This window comes from Delphinus delphis, chromosome 14, assembly GCF_949987515.2.
Source record: "Delphinus delphis chromosome 14, mDelDel1.2, whole genome shotgun sequence".
In the NCBI taxonomy this organism is placed as follows: Eukaryota; Metazoa; Chordata; class Mammalia; order Artiodactyla; family Delphinidae; genus Delphinus; species Delphinus delphis.
Window position 1 is genome coordinate 79,665,892 of NC_082696.1, and position 14,267 is coordinate 79,680,158.

General features: G+C 40.1%; 1 protein-coding gene across 21 annotated transcripts in view; it reads right to left on the reverse strand.

The window, feature by feature from the left end:
- Positions 1 to 1,232: 1,232 nt before the first annotated feature.
- The window catches only part of RIMS1 (regulating synaptic membrane exocytosis 1), a 474,653-nt gene continuing 461,618 nt past the window's right edge, over positions 1,233 to 14,267 (reverse strand). For all 21 annotated transcript variants that reach the window (XM_060030385.1, XM_060030379.1, XM_060030380.1 and 18 more), the window contains 5 exons: positions 10,851 to 10,989; positions 8,298 to 8,410; positions 4,342 to 4,443; positions 3,463 to 3,602; positions 1,233 to 2,208 (listed from right to left, as the gene is read on the reverse strand). In XM_060030385.1, the coding sequence (XP_059886368.1) occupies positions 1,990 to 2,208; positions 3,463 to 3,602; positions 4,342 to 4,443; positions 8,298 to 8,410; positions 10,851 to 10,989 (713 nt within the window). In that variant the 3' untranslated portion in view covers positions 1,233 to 1,989. The remainder of the gene's footprint in view (positions 2,209 to 3,462; positions 3,603 to 4,341; positions 4,444 to 8,297; positions 8,411 to 10,850; positions 10,990 to 14,267) is intronic.

Consider the following 14,267-nt stretch of genomic DNA (forward strand, 5'->3'; position numbering starts at 1 on the left):
TGATTGTTGGCCACTAAGACAGAACGGAATCTAGTAGAAGTACACCAATGCTTCAGTCCTTCCTGCTCAGCATGGTGACCAGTCGTCAATCTGTGCCCTGGGAACGATGGGCAGGTCGTTCTGGCGTGTGTAAATAATAAATAATTCACTTGGTGCAGGCAGTATGTCTATGGATTAAAATCTATGTGTACACAGTGTCTACATGTGTTACAGCCCCACAGGAGGAGTCTACACCAAAATATTTATTAGAAGGAATTTGGTCCATACTACATCACGTTTTCCAGAGGGTAAAAAATAAAGTCCATCTATAGACATTTCACTCCCGACTCACATACTGAGTCTGGCTGAAACCTGTAAAATGTCTATAACAAAAAATGGATGGCTTAGATTTCTTGGTTATTTCAGTAGAGTAATTAACAAGCAAACTGTACAAGTACATGCAACATACAAGCTGGCCTATGTGGAACTAACATACATTATTAAATAACCTTTTGTTTCTTTTCTTCGCTTTTTCTTTCTTTATTTTCTTTTCTTTTCTTTTTTTTTTTTTTACAAAACGTGCATGCAGCTTTGAACAGTTCCAAGTCATGCTGCTCTATCTGTGAAATCACAAAAGTGGAGGGACCCGTAAAAGGAGGGAGAAGATCTCAACGCACCTGCAGAGCCTGCAGTTGGTAGCACATATACAGAAGGTCACAAGGGAATTCAAGGCCGAGAAAAACTCAGATGAAGAAAATGCAAATTGAAATTGGACTTTGTTTCATTTCCCGCCCCCCCCCCCCAAAAGTAAGATACTTTGCATTAAAAAAATCAAGCTTTGTGCTTGCATCGATCTCAAAGAAATGTAAATTAAAATTGGATAAAAAACATTCGTTTAGTGCAGAATATTTTGACTGGAATTTCCAGTGGAATATTAACAGCCCATACCATGCTCTTTCCGGGACAGGTGGTGTGTCTACACTGAGACATGGCTGAGGAGCCCGGGCATTGCTTAAAGTGTCTGAGGCTCAAGTCCATTTCTACTCACCGTTTTGGGAAGTCAAACATATGGTTTGTACACATGAGCATATACTTGTCTTTTTTTTTTTTTTTGGATGTCAGGAAGGAAAAGGCATTACCAGGAGTGTTTCCAAGGTGCCCTGATGCTGTTAGTTTAGCTCCTAGCACTAGCTGCAGGCTCGGTTCTGTAAAAGTATTCCATGCGAAACAGTGGAAAACATAAATAATGTTTTAGAATGCAAACAGATATGCGCTTCATTCAAAAAAAGTGATGCTGTGGTTGTTTGTTTTTGGAAGATAACGTTTTGTTTTCTGGGTTTCTACACATAAAACCTTGAAGGATCATAAAGCGAAAGCTAGTGAAACCCTGCATTGGCCTCATCTTGTCTTGTTGTACACATTCTGAGGAGATGCTACAGAGACTGCTTCAGCCCTTTTTTTTGGTGCTTTTGGAAAAAGAAAGGAAGGGTCTCTGTAAATATCACTAGGCCTGTCTGTCATGACACAGCCAAACATGAGTGGAAATAACAAATACAGTGAAAACCAAACCGAAACAAATCAAGAAAACGAAATCAACAAACGACACACAAATAAACAAAACTTGTCAACCCCAGGGAAATAACACTGCTTGTGGTTTGTGCAAAAAACCGGTACAATACAGCTTTTCACAGAGTGAGAGTTTCCAGTTCAATTTGGGATGTGTGTGTGTGTGTGTGTGTGTGTGTGTGTGTGTGTGTGAATTTGCAGTTTCCCCTCTCTCATTTGTCAGAAGCATCAGTGATTCTCACTAGCACGTTGACTTCCTGTATTTGATAACTGCCTTGTTCTGTCATGTGAAGCCAGGTTTTAAACAACGATAGGGACGTATTATTGAAACACGACTACCAGCAAAACACAAGTTGATTGTCTGTCTCCAACCATTCTTTCGATCATGAAATATCTCGGTTCAGATTATTATCCTGAAGGTAGAGTCTTACTGGTGTGAGTTCATTAGGACCGGATGCAGGGGGGGCCGGTGGAACTTTCCAGAGATGATTGGGAAGCCCGGCGGGTCAGGGGGGTGAGCGTGGGTTCAACCAGTGATGACGGGGGGAAGAGCTTGTACCAGCCGATGACCATGCTGGAAAGATCCAGTTCCTCCAACAAGATCTGGGCCACGCCCATAAAGCATTTGTGATCCATCCTGCCGTAGTCTCCCCAGACAATCACCTGCAGAGACAGACAACTGCAGTAAAGCCTGAGCTTCTCTCCTTCATGTGTGAACAGTTTAAAGCAAACTATTCTGTAAAAGTGAGCCAGTGAGGGAAGCGGGGGAAGTGAATATAACTAAGACCAAGGAGGTATAGTAATAAAAAGGTACTATCCTTCAGGTACTCCGAGAGACACTTCACCAGGATTTTTAGATGTGATGGAACGCAAATCACGTTTCCCTGGTCAGTGAGTGTATTGTCTACATAAACCATGTTAAAAATAAATACGCAAGTTTATGTATATATAAATTCAAAACCGTCTTTAGCAACTACGATCTAGTAAGCAAAGTGCAGGGTCACACAGATATACAAATGAAAATGTGTGCAAGCTAGGAGGGCGAAACAACCCAACGCCCTGTACCATGGCGTGCGTGGATGGCGGAGTATGAGCAAAGGATGAGAATACTCATTAAACTTCTTTTAGATTATGGACTTGTTAGTGAAGGGGCAAGTTGAACAATAATTGTAAGCTGGTGCCCTTGAGGACTTGCCTGACAATGTTGGCTTGATCAGAAGGTTAATAAGTCAGTGACCTCACTGACAATTACCACCTTCTGTCTCCTTTTGGTGTCAGGTAAGATTTCCATTACACTTGCTCCAGGTTCTGTTTCCAACCCTTTAATCCCCAGTGGAGGTTCCCAAATGAACTCACTCAACTGCTTTCCACAGGCAGGGATGGTGAATCTTCCCGTTTCAATTTACTGAGTAACCTTGCCAAGTTATTTAATCTCTGTGACCCTCAGACATAATCGTTAAAATGGGAATAATTGGAGTCAGAACATTTAGAAAAGGAAGCACCTAACAATACACCTGACATTCAACCCGTCCTGAACGTTTTCTGGTCCTTTCCTTTCTTCCTCTTTGAATCCCATGTCTCACTCAATAAACTAGTATCGGCATTGGTTGTCCTGATTATCTATCTATCAATTATCTATCTATCTATCTATCATCTATTTATCTATCTACCTAGGAGAGGAAATGGATGGGAAATAGAGCAGAAGTAAAAGGAGAGGATGGAGAGAAGGAAGAAAAGGAGAGTGAAAACTAAAATCTTGTTTTCCATTAGAACCAAAAGATATTTTGAGAGCATATATTACTTATATTGTAAATGAACAATTTGGACTTTATTCTCTTCCTGTTGCACCAGCTCTTCAATGTTGATATGGATAATGGGCCCGTTACAGTGCAAAAAGTCAAACCAGCTATGACTGACCTGAAGGACTTTACCCTGTGGACTTTCGTCAAAAACCAGGGACTGTTGATACAAGGGGTCAAGGGTCTTTCGTGCAATTCTTGTCTTCTTTTTGGCTATGCAGGCCCCGTTCTCCAAAAGATACACTTTGACGTATGGAGCTGAACAAAGGTAACATTAACAGATAAGAAGTTAATCCTTCAAGTTAAATTGTTTTTATTAGAGAATGCTTCCTTAGACAAATAGAGATGCTTGTTGAAAGTTTCCCATTGATTATTTAAACCATTTAAAATTTTCAGTGCTCCATAAATTCTATCCCTTAAAACCCATATGTTACCACTAACGCCATTCTCCTCTTTTGAAGTAAATGCATGCGAAGTTATCCTAAGATTCTGACTGACTTGGTTTATGGCTGGCAATACAAAACAGGTTTATATCTTAAAGCACATTTTATATCTAAAAGCTCATCCTTTTTGTGATTAGAACTGAATTTTTATCCCGCATTTATAAATGGGCAGAAAAAAAAATAACTGACACAGCTAAGAAGCCATCATAACTAAACTTTGTCTTAATACAACAAGACTCTTCCTAATATTTCCTGACAGAGTAACTGTGCAAGGAAAACCCAGATCCACTTTTATGATCCGCTTTTCTTTGTTGTTCCTTTTTTTTTTTTTTTTGCGGTACGCGGGCCTCTCACCGCTGTGGCCCCTCCCGCCGCGGAGCACAGGCTCCGGAGATCCACTTTTCTTTGATCCACAATGAAAGAACATAGAAAAGCTGCCTTGTTAATCAATCAGATAATGAAAAAATAGAGCATGTGAAGTTCAAATGCAGCCAATGTTTTGAGGTTTTGCCCATGTGAGACTCTCTTGTCCAAACGGCAACACCGCTCCTTACCAGGTGTGGATTTGGATCCAGGCTTTTGCGTGAGGCTTCGTGCTCTAATCACTTCAACTTCTAATTGGCCTTTTTTATCCTCCATTCCAATTTGTATATCACCTGTGAGTGGAGGAAGCAAAATGTTTCAGCTTCTTTGCAGTCACATGCAGTTAAAAAAATAGAGGTCCATAAGAGACTCCAAATTTCATGATCTTCATAAATAACTAATATTTTGAGCTCCCCTATACCATTTTCTTTCCCTACCTCCAAATCAGGTTTTGAAATGTTTCTCTTCATTTTTCTGGTGCTGATCTAACTTATGGGAGTCTCATACTGGTTTACAAATTACTTAACTGCAACAATACTGAAGCATTTAAGTGATTCTTGTACTCTAATAAGATTTCTTATCCTTTATGTCATCTATTATATAATACTTCTTAATAAGAAGTACAATTATCTGTGTTTCCATTATCTAGAGAAAACCTCCATTAATGTTTTGGTAAATATCCTAGCAATTTCACAAGTTCATTCATTCTTTCCTCCTTCTTCCCTTCCTTTCCTCCTTCCCTCCCTCCCTCCCTCCCTTCCTTCTTTCTTTATCTCTCTATCACTATGTCTATGTGTCAATCTATCCATCTCTATCTCTCTAACTATACATGTATCTATGTATCTATCTATGCATCTATGTATCTATGTATCTATCTGTCTATCCACCATGACCATATAGCCTCAATTTATTGACTGTATGAACCACTGAATGGGCATGTCATTACCTATTTAACCAGATCCCTCTGGATGGAAATACAGGTTATCTACATTGCTGTCATCATAAGCAGCATTAGAATGAACAGCTTTATAAAGAATTTTTGCACCCTTGAGCATTTTTGCATTTCTTGAGCATAAATTCCCAGATTTTAAATTGTTAGGTCTAATTGAATGGACATTTAAAAATGCCATGTATATTGCCAACATCCTTTAGAAAGGTTGTACCAGTTTGTACTGTGACCAGAAGAATCTGTCTTTCCCATTTCCCTCAGCCCACTAATACTGTTATGAGCAACATGCCTACTTTTTGCCAATCTGACATTCAAAAAGTTATAAGTAGAATTTCTTTGATTATTAGGGAGGTTGAACATATTTCTAAATATTTTCAATTTTTATTCCTTCTTTTGTATTGCCTGTTTATGTCCTTTACCTATTTTTATAAGATGCTCAACTTTTTCTGAACGATACGATACTTTATCCCCGAAAACGTTAAATATAATTATTTCTAAGTTGTTGTTTTTTTTGTTTTTGCTTTTTGCGCGGACCTCTCACTGTTGTGGCCTCTCCCGTTGCGGAGCACAGGCTCCTGATGCGCAGGCTCAGCGGCCATGGCTCACGGGCCCAGCCGCTCCGCGGCACGTGGGATCTTCCCGGACCGGGGCACGAACCGGCGTCCGCTGCATCAGAAGGCGGACTCTCAACCACTGCGCCACCAGGGAAGCCCTCTAAATTGTTTTTAGTTGGTTGAATCATCTCTACTTTCTCAGTTGTGAACTCCTTTTACTTGCCTGGTCCATTGATCAATGCTGTGGGTCTGAATTGTTTATCAGCTTATCGTTTATTGTTTATAATAATTCTGTTTCAGACCTTAGTTCCTGGACTCTTGGGTTTTTGTTTTTGTTTTAATCACATACACACATAGTTTAAAGAGTCAAACTGTTCTCTAAGACTTGTTATTAGTATAAAATATTCCCGGCCTTTCTCTCAACCTCTTGCCTTCCAAAGGTCACGGTTTTCAAAATTCTCAGTATTTTAACTGATTTATTTTTTACTTTTTGGCATTTGCATCCCTATCTCTAAATACCGTACATATATTTTCCTTTTTTCTTCAGTTTTAGATATCATTATTGACCCCCAATTTTGCTCTCTCTCACTGCTTCCTACCCCCACCATATACTTGACATTTTCTGTCATCCTCTTCTCCCAATATTAATATTTATATTATGATTAGGCAACATTATTTGTAGCCGAGTGAACTGGAGTACCATGATTACTTCTCATTTCTTAGACTCTCTTCTTCTTTCCTACACTCACTAAGTGTCTTTTAAAAAGCCCTTGCTGACATTTTTAGGGATGTATCACTGATTCAACCCCTTACTCTCTCCTGGTTGTTTATCTCTTCCATAAAATCAAGTATATCAGGTGTTCTATAGATTCTGTCTTATGAATCTGACATGCTATCGATACAGCTTGGACAGGTTGCTTATAAAGCCCGTTGCAGCTGTTTTATTACATTTTCCTTCACTAACGTCCTGGGTATCCCACCCATTGCTCTCTTGTGTGGAAGCATTTATCTACTGGATGTCATATTCCTCTTTTTTCGTTCACAATTTGTACATTCACTTAGTTCATGGTGTTGAAGTATATCCTCCAATAGCTTTCCGAGCAATGTTGGGTATAAGGAAAATGTTTTGAGGCCATTCCTGTCTGAATATGTGTTTATTCTAGCCTCCTACTTACTTGATGATTTGACTGGCAATTTTAGTCTCCATTGGAAATCAATTGTTACCCAGAATTTCGAAGGCCATGCTCATCTTCTGGATTCCAGTATTATTATTATTATTATTATTTATTTTTTTTTTTTTGCGGTACGTGGGCCTCTCACTGCTGTGGCCTCTCCCGTTGAGGAGCACAGGCTCCGGACGCACAGGCTCAGCGGCCATGGCTCACGGGCCCAGCCGCTCCGCGGCATGGGGGATCTTCCCGGACCGGGTCACGAACCGTGTCCCCTGCATCGGCAGGTGGACTCTCAACCACTGCGCCACCAGGGAAGCCCCCAGTATTATTATTGAAGAGTCCAATGAGAAGCAGAGTTTTGATAGTCTGCATAAAATTATTTTTCCTCTTAGGAAACTTGTGGGGTGTTCTGTCAACCTCTGGTGCTGTAAAATCTCACGGTGATGTCTTTGTGTTGACCTATTCTCATGCGTTTTGCTGACTACTCTATGGGTTCTTTCAAGCTGGAATCTCATGTTCTTCAGGAAATACCTATTTCACATGTTGCATACAATTTTCTCCATTTATCATCTTTTTAAACTTTACATATGGCATATTTTGCTCGTAGACGTTTATCTGGCTTTGGTCTGGAAGTTCTTTCCCACTCCAAGAGTATAGAAACATTAATTTAAGCGATTTTCAGTATTTTCCAGTGTCTTTCTACACCCCATTTCTCCTTTACAATTGAGTCCAAATTTTTAAAAAAATTAATTAATTTGTTTTCGGCTGCGTTGGGTCTTCGTTGCTGCGCGCGGGCTTTCTCTAGTTGCGGCGAGCAGGGGCTACTCCTCGTTACGGTGCGCGGGCTTCTCATTGCGGTGGCTTCTCTTGTTGCAGAGCACGGGCTGTAGGCACGCGGGCTTTGGTAGTTGTGGCTTGCGGGCTCTAGAGCGCAGGCTCAGTAGTTGTGGTGCATGGGCTTAGCTGCTCTGCGGCATGTGGAATCTTCCCAGACCAGGGCTCGAACCTGTGTCCCCTGCACTGGCAGGCAGATTCTCAACCACCACGCCACCAGGGAAGCCCCCCAAGCGTTATTTTTTTTAAGTTCTGAAGTAGGGAGGTAATTTCATTAATATTTTTTTGCATAGCTAGACACTTATGCCAATCTCCTTGATTGAATAATCCATCGTTTTTTCCGTGTAAAATTCTACCCTCCTCCTACATTTGGACTTACTGTAGACTCTCTGTCTTAACAGAATTTTGATAATTCAGAGATTAATGACTAACTTTATTCATTTTGCATATCTCAAGTTAGAAAAATGCATTAGAAATTAGAATAGTCATTTGAAACCAGCAACACCTGAGCTAAAATGTTGCTTCTCTCTTGTATTACTATTATGCTACTTTATTATATTATTATTTTATTATGCTACTTTAGATGATCTTATCAAGCATGAAACATCAGTTTAACTACAGAAAAAAATTATTCTTACCCATTGCAGGGGTGGCGAGGGTTTGGCGGCCAACAAGCTGGGCGGGTCCCAGTCCATCGAGAAAATCACTGAATTGACTATCCGCTCCTAGTCTCACTCCAGGAAATATTAAGCTATTACCAAAAGGACAAAAATCAAGACATTAGATCTTCTAGAATTCTTTTCATTAGCTTCCATTAGATGACGAGTTCTGGTCATGAATCAAACAGTACTTAGGCAATCGGTTTACTTACTGATTCTTTGCATTTCCTCTGAACCAAGCCCATGAAGCCCAGCACTGATTGCGAAAAGGTCTAAACTATCAATTTAAGACCTGATGTTGTTACATAGTATTGAGCAGAGTTCCCTGTGCTATACAGTAGGTCCTTGCTGGTTATCCATTTTAAATATAGCAGTGTGTACATGTCAATCCCAAACTACCAGTTATCCCTCCCCTGCCTCCCTCCCTAAGTTCACCTGAAACTAACACAACATTGTTAATCAACTATACTCCAATAAAAAATAAAAAGTTTAAAAAAAGACCTGATGTTCTATTCAGGAGAGCTCAGTCATAGTTTTTAATGTAGTAATTTTTCTGCACACTTTACAAATACAAATCCCTATGTAAATGTATCACTGACGTAAGATACGAGGTGCAAAATTTTATGTCATGAACTAATACATAAATAATTGCTCATGAGCATTAAGTAACATTAATGCTAAATGTTAAGAAATGGCTAATAATTTCTTGAATAAATATAGCATAGTACAAATTCTTATTTACAAATCAAAATGTTTAATTTCTTCATTTTTGAAAGAATTAAAATTTCATATTACCTGAGATTTTTATTTAATTCAAATGGAAATGAATTGGTTAACGTAGGTCTATTTCTCACAACACCAGGACTGCTTGGAGCCCCAGGCTACAGGCTCTCCCAGAGCAGTGACTGTGCTCTTGTTTACTGACATCTCCTGGGTAACAAGAACCAGGCTTGTTACATAGTTGGACTTCAATAAGTATTTTTTTGAATAAACAGGTTTCTATAAGGATTGATTGTTTCCAGTGTGCTTTCACACATATTATTTCTTCACAATCAAAGGAATTAGGGTCTTAATTATTATCCCATCTAGAGACTATAAAATAAATCTATGAGAGGTTAAGGGCTTATTCATGGTAAATATTATTAGGTTTGTTAATTTTTACTTTTTTAAAATTTTTATTGGAGTAGAGTTGATTTACAATGTTGTGTTAGTTTCAGGTGTACAGCAAAGTGGATCAGTTATACATACACGTATATCCACTCTTTTTAAGATTCTTTTCCCATATAGGCCATTACAGAGTATTGAGTAGAGTTCCCTGTGCTATACAGTAGGTCCTTATTAGTTATCTATTGCATATAGAATAGTGTGTATATGTCAATCCCAATCTAGATTCGTTCATTTTTATATCCGAAAATAGTGTCTCTGGTTTTCTAGTTGTAGATTGCTTCATAATACTTCAGCAAATACTGGTACTTTGTCAGCAAGTTTAACTACATGACATCATGCCTGCTGATTTTTGTTCTTGGCTGTATCTTGCTGGGAGGACGCATATCACTCATTGGAGCAGATAAAGGGATTCACTAGTTTTAGGAATGGGAAAGCCTAGCATGAACATTAACTTGGCAGAATGTGCTTCATTTTCTGAACAGAATAGAAAAATGCCAGTAAAATAAAATAAATCGTTAATATTAATTAGTAAAAGATATTTGAATGGTAATAAATAATTATGGAAAACTTGTACATGGTCAATCCCCAAGTAACCCACCGTAGGATACGAATTACTTGTTATCTATCACCTTAGTAAAAGTTCAATTTTACCAGAAAAATTCTCAAGCATAGGAAAATGCAGGTTTTGTGCAAGATCTAGATGAAATGGTAAACATCATGTCAAGTAACCAAAACAAAATTCTAGTTATATTTTTTCAAAATTAATTAATTTCAGGATTAACTAAAATTCTTTAATCAGAAAAATAATGAAGCAGATAGCTCCTGGGCCTTTTTTCCTAAGGTAAAAATGAATTTGTGATGTTTTAAAAACAAGAAGTTTGAAGTTGCTATTATGAGAACGTTAGACTTCCAACAACTTAGAGCCCAAAATAGTTTGGAGAAAGGTAGGAATACGGGCAATTAGTTCCACACCTCTAAGTTTTAACTCAGATTTTGCTAACTGGGCCAGACAATGAATTTCCCATATGAAAGAATCCATTCAATGTGGCATTTCTACAATAAACATCCGGTCATGGTCCGTTTATTCACATTCACCCGCCCATTTCTTCATCCCTTTGAAATGTCTGTGTGACCAGGGGCAGAGGTGTGTCCGTGTGTGTGTGTGTGTGTGTGTGTGTGTGTGTGTGTGTGTGTGTGTGTGTGTGTGTGTGTGTATTATCCAAAGAGGTCAGGCTGTTTTCAAATGGATGGTTGACCTCCTGGCTGTATAAAGAAGCTGCAGGATCACCCTGGCGGCCTTGTTGACTGCCCTGTGACTGCAGGACCCTTGGCCCCGGGCCACGTGGGTGTGCAGAAGCCTCTTACTTTCCCTCGGAGCTGTAACTGTTGATGCTGCCGTCCGTAGACTCCCGGCTCGGCTGCCTCACCATCTTTCTCATCTCGGCTGCCATGCCCGTCTCTGTGCTTCTCTGGATGGTGCTTTTTAACTTCTTGTGGCCTGACTCTGACAGGAGAGAGTAAAAGAAACTCTAAGTTTGTTTTAGACGATTCCCCCTGAATATCGATTGATTCCGCAAGTACGATAGTTAATTATGCATATAATTAAAAATCTACGCAGAAAAGTAGTGTCCAAGAGAATACTCTGATTAATTAAATCTCTTTGCCAAAGGATGCTTTGGCCAAGGGGGGAGCAGCGGAAGGCAGACCAACTGTCTGTATACCAATAAGGCAAAATGCACTCCTTGTATTACTGCTGCTGAAGTTGTCAACTTCAGTGAAAAACTGGATTTTGCACGAACTGTTCTGTGGAACCTAACAGGTTTCTCCTAATCAGGGATGCTCCAACTGCATAGGGACAAACCTAAATGAATGGACCATGTCCTTTAAAAGAGAAGAGGCACTTGGAACTCAGCGTGAAAAATACCGCTGTGTTGGTACTGCCAGTCCTCACAAAGAAAAAAAAAGCAGCACCTTATTTAAAGATTTTTGCAACACCGTAACACAGACGATCTCATCTGACATGACACAGAGGTAACCTATGCAGGCAGAACAGGTACTATCTTAATTCCAGGCTTCGCAGCTATGCGTGGCCTTCGCCCCAGCTGTAGCCTTCTGACAGCAGTTTTGGGCTGTCTCTCTTTTTGCACTGTGAATCATACTGGCTGATTATTTCCTTGATAAACTCTAAGTTCAGAGCAACTTTCTTGAGCCCCTTTGAAATGCACGAGACAGTATACTATTCATAGCAAGGATATGGAATTCTAAAACATTTATTTGATTAGAGCAATATCGAAAGGTTAGACAAACCGTTAGACTTTTACAACCTGCCATGCTTTTTCTACCTACACATTCTATATGCATTTCTCGTTTTCTTTCCATTTTATTTTCACATAGTATCATTTAATACCCATGAATGATATATGAAACATGCTCTATGTACATAACCACATCCATAAAATACATACATATGTGTATACATATAACCTTTTCAGTCCTCATAAAACCCCTGTGAAGAAGATGCCTAAAAACATTCCTAAATAAACTGTATGAAAACTGAACATTTTCCTCTCATTTTGGGCCACTGCAACACTTTTGTAAATTGTCTAATAAAAGATGTCGTGGGTTATAGCCTATGGACTCAATGTGGAATATTCTCTATATAACAGTCATGCTGCGTAAATTGGAACATGTCACTCCCTTCTCAAGATCTTCTGATGGTTTATCAATCAAAATTAAAAGAAAGTCCAAACTGTTATCATGGCTCCAAAATGCATATGATCGGGTCCCTGGTTGCCTCTCAGACCTTCCCTCCCCCCATCCCACGTGGTCACTGTCCTTCCCTCAACGCTGCCTTCCTTGCATTTGCTTGGACACCCCAAGCATGCTGCTTCTGGGCGCTTTGCCCTGAGTCTGTCCTTCTGATTTTCTTGTTTATTCAGGGCTCTGCTCCAACATCACCTCCTCAGGGAGGCTTTTTCTTATCCTCATCATTCTTTATCCCCTTGCCACACTTTATATTTTTTCATGACGCTGCTCCGTCTGCTAGTAAAGCTTCATTTGTTTGTTTGTTGTTGTTTCACCAATTTGAAATTAATTTCTACAAGGAGGGGGACGTGGGGAATATCCCTCACCGTTATCCTTAGTATCTCGAACAGTGGTATGAGTCACAGCTCTCATAAGAAAGTGCATTTTCTCATCCCACTAAACACAATTATACAATACAAACAGGTCTACATTCTTTTAAAGATGGTACTGTTTCATTGTCTGGTTATGTGGCATCACAATTAAACCATCTCTTTACTGATGAGCATTTGGGATGTTTCCAGTGGTTACAGGAGTCTTTATAGAGCAAATTTTTAGAAGTTGAAATGCTAGTGAATGGGTAGGAATCTGTTTGATCTTATTAACTGTTTCTAACTTGCCGTTTAGAAACCTTGTAGCAACCTTCCCATGGACGTACCCATTTTCTCGCCTATGGCTCTGGACTCTCCACCTGTCCTCTTTCTGGTCTCTGTGTTGCTCACTGGACGTGTCACTGTAGAATTTGTCCACTTCCTCGAGGCAGGGACTTCACCTTTGGCCACACTGGGTGCTGTTTAGCTTAGTCTGGGTGTTTGTTTATGTGTATCCTGTGCCTCCTTCTTACATGTAGCTCCTGTATGAAGTCACCGTGTAGAGCAATATTCCATCCCTGCGTGCATATTGGCCGCACCCCACCTGAGGGGAAGGGGCAAGCTCCCAGGGCGTATTGCCCAAGTGAGCCAACTAGAATCGTGAAAAATGTTTACCCCAGGCAGCCTGAGGCAATAAACGAGGGCAGAACACCAAATTCTATGGAAAATCATGAGGTTGATAGCTAGAAAAATGAGGGCACATTTTAAATCTATATGGTGGGGGAATACTGAAAACTGGAGAGAAACAGTTAAGAGAATCAGCTGCAAGGGGTTCAGGTTAGAGTATCTGTTCATTCAGTTGTTCATTTATTTACCCATCCATGCATCCATCCATCCAACAAATATTTACTAAGTACCAACCAGGTGTCCCACACTGTTCTAGGCGCTGGGTATATACTGATGAGTAACAGATTTTCTGCCGTCATGGAGCTTACATACGTGTGTGTATACAAGCAAGGCAATGATCAAATCAACAAATATACGTAATAAGCCTGGTAATCTGTGCTACAGATAAAAATAGGCAGGAGAAGGGGGATGGAGAGTGTCGGGGGCAGAGCAGCAATGGTTTTATTAAAAAGGGGGTCAAGGTCTCATCAAGCATCGGTCTGGAGGACGTGAAGGGACTGGATGGTGGCCCCCACGGCTGGGTTGGTCCTGGTGGCTGTACTGGGGAGGCTGAGTGACGATGGTCAGGAGGGGCCGCTGTCTGGTCAGCAGCCCCCAGTCCTCAGGTTTCCTCTGCAGTGTTTCCGGTGCTGGTTCTGAGTCCGGCCAGGAGGCTCTGTGTGCCTGGCCATCCAGATGATGGGGAGAGGCTGTCAGAGCCTGGCCTCTCCTGCATTTCCTAACACCTGTTACACGTGGTTGTCATGACATACGTGTTCAATGAATGAAAAGAAAAAATTTAAAAGTGAAGAGTTCTTTATCAATTTGTATTTTTAATGGCGATATCAAGTTTTCTCAAAGAAAGGTGTATCTACAGGGTGTTCCCGAATCCTTACAGCAGTTTTAAACCTTCATAGCTTTCAAAATGTAAGTGCTACACACTTTGCAAAACCATCATTTAAGAGGTTGGTTACTGAACTTTCTTTTACACTTATTTAATTTT